Source organism: Osmerus mordax, chromosome 4 (assembly GCF_038355195.1).
Source record: "Osmerus mordax isolate fOsmMor3 chromosome 4, fOsmMor3.pri, whole genome shotgun sequence".
Taxonomy (NCBI): domain Eukaryota; kingdom Metazoa; phylum Chordata; class Actinopteri; order Osmeriformes; family Osmeridae; genus Osmerus; species Osmerus mordax.
In genome coordinates, this window is record NC_090053.1 from 18,263,482 (window position 1) to 18,270,613 (window position 7,132).

Sequence of the window (7,132 nt, forward strand, 5' to 3'; positions counted from 1 at the left end):
AAGAGAACATTGTCAACTTAAGGTTGCATGACATGAATAGCAATGTGTTACCTGCTATTTACTTTGGATTGAGGGGCTGGTGGGGTTAAATAAAAAGCCCATCTATAAATGTCTAATGATAAATCAACCATACTGAATAGTTATTGCTGGACTTTCTTGAAAAATGGTCGCTGTAAAACGGCACACACAAACACACACACACACAACACAAACTTGAAGGGAAGAAGGCTGTACACAGATTTGTAGACAAAATAGCAATTTATTAATAACTTATCGTTTCTTTACATTCGTAAGAGAGGAGTGTGGATTGGTGGTGGGTTGGAGATTCACAGATAAGAGCCCCACATTGAACACGCCTTCTCGCTGAGAGCAGACAAGCCTCTCCAGAATAAACAAATCTTTTCTGGGTAAAAACTACTTTGTTTCATATGATTGTCCCTTAACAAACAAGACATGGTAGGCCATCTGCTTTGTCGACATATCAAAAGGAGAGTCTGGCACACCTTTAGTATGCTTTCTCTAAAATCAAACAGCAGACATGATTATCATTCTCTTATGGGTTCCAGTAAAACCACTACCCCAACTCAAACTTAGCAATGTATGTTCCTTGACGCACTGTCAAATGGACCAGTGCTTTACTAAGAAGGATTCAAGATCAAAAAACAAGCTGGTTGTATAAAAGTTATTTGACTAGAACCGATTGTGGAAAATGATGAGCATAGCTCAGGGGAATTACTTTGAGGGTTAATGCGTAATAATGCATCTATGTACAAAACTAAGGCATTCAAAAAGGTGAACTTGAATCATGTGAGGGTGGATGCAAACAAGGCCTGTCGGCTGAATTCACACAAAGCAAATATGAAATATATTATATATACACCCACACACTATATACACATTTGTAAGATTCTTAAAAAAACATGATTTTTGGCATAATCAACTTAAAGATACTGATCAAAATCGAGTTTGTTTGCTTACATATAGTAATGAAAAAAAGATACTCTGTACCCACTTGTTGCAAAGGGTATACACTAAGCTCAACTGTTGTATTTTATATTAAAGATATTTACATGTGTATAAAGTTTCAAACAACTCCACACATGTAAAATTGAGTTCAATATACTGTGCCATATAACCCTGGGGTGTATCATCCCTGAACAGGCAAGTCTTCACTGAAGACAAGAGATACGCACCCCAAAATAGCCTCACAGGTGCAAGTGCTACCCCCAGAAAACATAGAAGTATATATATATGTAGATATATATATGCATGTATATACACATTTCCACTTAAAACAAGCATGTAGCAAGTCTCTTTGGCACACCAGCCTTTTGACGTGGAGTTTAATGCACAATTGTCCATCGATTCACTTACTTGCTGACAAAAAACATAGTGGGAAGAAAGCTCAGTTAGCAATATAGGGTTATAGAAAGTGTCTATGCTTTCACTTTCTCATGTCTCTCTTCCCTCGTCCTCTGGTTCTCTCCCGGTGTTGCAGGAGCTGCACGGAGCTCCGGGCAGACCCATGGACCTTCAGCAGCCACACTTGGCAGCCGTCACCTCAAGCCAACTGTGTCAACAATGTCACAATCCCTGTCGCAACAGGTGGCAAAAAAGAGGAACTTGGCAGTGCCAGTAGGGGGATGGCCTTGGTGCGTTCTCACGTGGACTCCAGAGGGTCCAGCTGGAAGACGTTGTGATTGGTTGGGGTGGTGAAGTACAGGGGTTGGGACGGGGTGGCCACCCGGTTGTCGCAGGGGCTCTTGAGTCCCAGGGTGCGCTCGAAGTCCAGTAGCTGGCCCATGAAGTTAAAATTGGGCGAGATATTGGACTTCTTCATTTTGACAATGTCATAGGCATCGTTCATGGAGAGGTTCAGCTTCTGCATGAGGTAGGCCACTGTGACGGTGACGGAGCGACTGATGCCTGCCAGGCAGTGGACCAGGATGCCACATTTCTGACCACGTGCCTCATCTGTAATAAGGAGAAGAAGAAAAAACAAGAGGACAATTATAACCTTTTGTTAAGATTCACACAACACGCTACATTTATCTAAAGAAAAACACACTCGCTCTTGCGGTACATCCTACAAATGCTCATGCTCAGTTAACTATACAGATGTTCAAAAGGTGCAAAAGAGCCATGACTGATAATGATAGGTACACATCTCTTCAATTTACATATGTGCTGGCTGAATGTCAACCCTGAACGTAAGCTCCCGTGGGGAAAATGGTCACAATGGATTGCAGTAGTCAACAATGGACTCAGTCCAGGGGTGCACGGTGGAAGTTATTATCTCGAGACTACCGCCCTGTTGTGTCAATCAACAAACGAGGTAGCGGTGCTTGCACGAAAACAGTGCTGACATTCTTTCCCTTGGCCTTGAGTACCCGACTTGGGGGAAACCGACTATTACGCTCTATTAAACCATTCTTCCGCACGCCCGAGTTACTTCACAATGCTGCCATTTGGGCGTGTAAACGTAGGAGTCAAAAGGGGACCTTGTCGAGGCAGAACAGGATGTCAACAGGCCCTTTAAATGGCTCTCTTTGTGAAGGGGGGGTGGGTGCATTGTCCTAGATTACTTTCAATGCTGCTTCCTTCCTGTTGCGCTCAAATTACTGCCCTCCCCCGCTTTCTCTTATTTCAACATGAGCCTTTGTATTGCAAGTACACAAGCCTTCAGTGACTAAAGTCTGAATGTCTCCCATTGAAGTCAAATAATTGAATTTGGCATCGCATTTTGATAGGAATTGTATTTCTCGTTTAGCACATTGTCCTTAATCTGCATTGTGTGCACCTCTTGATTGACGGATAGTTCCCAGGTACACCACACATAATCCCATTAATACAATAAGACCGGAAGACTTGGTGATAAGAGGATATCTTTCTATGGTTCCATGGTAATCAAACTTGCATAATGGAATTACTCTAGGCCTATATTATTTCCTCTGTATTATACTATGCATTTCGCAAATTGAATTTTACACAAAGACATGTTGAGGTAAATAGGAGGTTTTTAGCTTACCTATGAAGTTGATGGCTTCTGGGAAGAACTGGGAAAGATTCTGGCTCCAGTGGTCTGAGATGGGGATCTGCTTGTACTTGAATTCCCCTGCATTCTCGAACAAGTTGGGGAGGTTGGGGGTCACATTCAAGATGTACTTGATGCCGTACTGCTCCAGAATGTCCAAGTTTGTCGAGTCCTTGGCACAGCCTAGATATAGGTGCGGGAGGATTTCAACAGGAAACGAGGGTTGGGGGTTGGAGAGAGGACTGCCGTCCGAGTCAGTTGCGCTGCTTGGGTCTCGGTCGATATCGGACTCAATGTCTGAGGAGTCGGAGCTTATCCGCAGCCCCCCGAGGCCCAGCACCTGGGCCGTGGGAGAACTGCTGTGGGAGCTGCCGTCCAGATTGGTCTCACACAAGGCAGGAAACTCAGTTTGGAATTTGCTGAAACCACCTGTAAACATATACACATTATTAGCTTTCCCATTGATCAAACGCGGCCATGAATTGACCAATATAAATATGTTAACTTTAGGCTACTTGATATTCTGACACTATAAGCACTGACAATATGCTACAAGTACACCACGACTGCCTAATTCAATCTGTGAAATTATGAATTAAAAACAATATTCACCTTCAAGATAATATGCCTTGTATCCCTCGTCTTTCATTCTCCTCAGCAGTAAACCCAGAACTGAGCCCCCGTCGACGTTTTCGTTCCATTCCCTGCTGTATTCGTCGTACAGAACAATGGTATCAGTCTTGCATCTCCGTGCAAATTTCTCCCGGTCCTCGCCGTTTGAAAGAAGAGATTTCATGGGGAGATTGCCCTTCTTCAGTCTACGGAGCATGAGACTCGGTATCGCCACATTTATCGCAGTCTCAACGTGCAAGGAGTCGTAGAGCTCTTGCGCTCGGCAGTCCATGACCAAGAGGCAGTCTTTGCGCGTCTCCAGTTGCTCCCGGAGCCACTCCACGGTCATGCTGATCGCCATTACCGAATCGAACTGCACGGGCTTGAGCTTGTCAAGCATTTAGCAAAAAAAGCTGGACACTTGGCTACAGGAAAAGTGTTAACTCGGTCCGCGTCGGCTTCAGCAGGAGGCCGTTAACGACACAATGATTACTGTATCATTTAAGAATATATTGCGCAAAATGTTCAAAATATATTCTCAAAGAATTTCTCAAGGAATATCAGGTAGATTGTTCCTGCGTCCTTATTCGGTTCGACCAAAAATATATGATTAAGATTTCCTACTGCAAATTTCCAACACAGGCTCTCATTCATGCAACTGCGTGAATAATGGTCATGTATTTATCAATGACTCACGCGGGCCAGCGAATAGGCAATAGACTGACGTTGTCTTCTTGTTATATAACTCCCGCTTTCGCAGACAAAATATTCAGTAGAATTGCTTGTTCAACCATCAAAAACATCCACCAGTTAGCTGCAATTGCAAATCAGTGATATTCCTTTTGATTCGTTTGTTGAATTGCCGTCCTTTCCCTATGTTGCTGTTGTGAAAATGCGTCTTTTCTTGTTTATGTAGTCGAACCGCTCTCGGCAGCGCCAAGCTAGTGAATGGTTACAAACGCGAGGCGTTTCAATGGATACGTTATGTCAACCAGCCAATCAGAGTTCGTAGAACAGTCGTCGCCTTGGAAACCGGACCGGATGGAACAGACTGTGTTGATGAATTGTTAATAAGTTTGTCATTCACAAAAACGGAAAGGAATTTCCGCTCCGGATCAAGTGAGTGCAAACAAACAGAAGCTGCTCTGCAGGGGAAGGAAGGAGACGGGCATTACTTAAAGTGGGGGATCCTTACCTTGTACCTTGTTTCGTAATGGTTGAGCTATGTTAAGCACCTCATTTGTGTATGTTTAGAAATTAGTCAGAGCTCAGAGGTATTCTTTATTATTTAATATAAATGTTTCTTTTGAATAGGCTGTAAACTATAAAGTCATCAAGAATTAACTATGCATATGGTTGCATGTTAGTTCTAAATAGTTACCGGTACATGTTAATCTAAAACAAATTGCGTACGTTTTTTTCTACGCCATTCCAATGAACGCAATCATTTTCTTAGGCAATGTAAATATTTAGGGTAGGCTACAAGTCTCTCTCTGTTGGCCATCTCTATTCAACTATAATGATTTGACTTGGCCAAATGGTTCAAAAATGCACATAATCTAATTGCAATCAGCTGGATATATTGTCACTTCACAAAGTCATAGTAAATTTGTAAAAATGTTGGTAATGATTGGTAAATAAAAGGTAATGATTGGTCTCAGGGATATTGTTGGATGTGCCAACTTCAAAATAATAGGTCAATAAACCTAAGAATAGGCCTGTCAGCAGCTACATTGATTGGTTCTTTGGGGATTCCAAAGACCATCACAAAGATTGTCTCTATTTAAAAAAAAATCTAATTCTGCTTCTACTACTGTACAAAAATAACGCAACGTGTTTTTAAATAGTGCAAACATATACACATACCCCTGCTGTTCACATCAGTCAGTTTTGTCTCGCGATGTCCTTAGCTGAAAACAAAATACCTTCAGATGTAACACCATTGAATTTTACTACTTGTATGCCCTTGGCTGGAACCAGTTCACTATATATATATTACTACTGTGAAACAAAAACAAAATTCACTATGTATTTTGAATAATTAAAAAAAAATGCTTTTCATGCCAATAAATGGACTACACGCTACATATCCCCTCCCTCCTGATGTCCTCATCCACACCTCAATAAACAGTTTGACAAGGTGGTATTACTGTGAAGAAGAGGGCCACCATTGTCATCAATGTAGACAAATCAATTGCTCTTAGTAAATCATTACATGGTCCATTTGTTAAGTCTGTCTAAGTTTGTTGTGGAAGCTTCTGGCAATGACGTATAGTTAGTATAGTTAACTTTGTTGCATAATTATCTTTGGTTAAGTTTATAAATTTAGACCTTTAAGAGCAGTTAGCAAATGAAATGTTCACCAGCCCCTACAACAGACCTTTGGCCCAACTGCAGTCACATTCAAATGGTGTTCTGGTTGACATTGTTCGCATTGCATGGGGCCATACTGAGTCCTTTCAGGTTCAAATGCATTCTCTCTTTTCATGAACAAATGACCCCCACTTCCTTTAACCCAACCCCCCCTCTCTTTTCCTACTTGTCCTCCTTCCAACCCACCTTACCCTTTCTTTGCTCTCTCTTGCAGACAGCTTAGTCATGTAGTCCTATGGCCCACCAATGAAGACAGCTGGAGACAAGTGAAGATCCAAACAAGGCCACAAAGACAAAACACAGAGCATGTCAGGCTCCTGACACATGGGTGTTGTCTGATACTAACCAACTCTGTTATCACAACAGTGATGTAATCTGTGTCAAAGGCAAACAGGGACAAGACATATTGAGTACCCACATAGACATGTAAGCAAATATGTATTGGACACAAAGTGATATGCAGGTTTACATGGACACACACATCCGTTCCTCAGTCATCACAGAACAAAGAGGATGGAAGTTTCACAGACATTAGCATGACACAGACATTTAATTGTTTTACATTGTATAGTAGTGGTTTGAATTATTTAGATACTGTTGTCATCTGTTGTCATGTTATTTTTCAAAATTGTATTATATGTTTACTGTATGCACCTTCCTGCCATAGTAAATTCCTTGTTTGTGCAACTTACTTGGCGAATAAAGCTGATTCTGACATGTACTGTATGTCAAATAATATTTAATAATTAAGTCACTTGAAAGGGCTACCTTTGTAAAAGTGTGTTATGGGTCATGACGTTCTGAGACAAGTCTAAGTTTACTTTCTAAATCTATTCAGATGGAAATAGATGAGCATTCACACTCCAAATAGAAACTGCTTTGGGGATATAAAGCCCATTTGGAAACACACACGTTCTTTCTCTTCCTGTTGTCAGTGTTGAAAATTCACCTCACCAGAAACACTTAATAATTCCCTCTAACCTTTACACACCATTTAGCCCCTATTGCCAGTCAGTATCCTGCTATCCAACGGCTGTTGCTGTTTCATGAGAGCACATCCACTTAACCTCGTCTGGGCACTCAAAATACAATGGTGGCTCCACCCTTATCAGC

The 7,132-nt window shown here is 41.6% G+C and overlaps 1 protein-coding gene across 1 annotated transcript; it reads right to left on the reverse strand.

Moving 5' to 3' along the window:
• Positions 1-239: 239 nt before the first annotated feature.
• dusp6 (dual specificity phosphatase 6) lies at positions 240-4,578 on the reverse strand. The gene is made up of 3 exons (XM_067235381.1): positions 3,647-4,578; positions 3,029-3,463; positions 240-1,974 (listed from the first exon to the last, which is right to left on the reverse strand). Exons 1-3 carry the CDS (start codon positions 4,044-4,046, stop codon positions 1,661-1,663), a joined length of 1,149 nt encoding a protein of 382 aa, XP_067091482.1. The 5' UTR covers positions 4,047-4,578; the 3' UTR covers positions 240-1,660.
• Positions 4,579-7,132: the final 2,554 nt, after the last annotated feature.

Bases quoted from the DNA above. Each gene is read 5' to 3' on its own strand.
- dusp6 (XM_067235381.1), bottom strand. From the start codon at position 4,046: ATGCTTGACAAGCTCAAGCCCGTGCAGTTCGATTCGGTAATGGCGATC. The intron at 3,464-3,646 runs GTGAATATTGTT...ATATGTTTACAG, and splicing joins CAAGGCATATTATCTTGAAG to GTGGTTTCAGCAAATTCCAA. The intron at 1,975-3,028 runs GTAAGCTAAAAA...TCCTTATTACAG, and splicing joins AGAAGCCATCAACTTCATAG to ATGAGGCACGTGGTCAGAAA.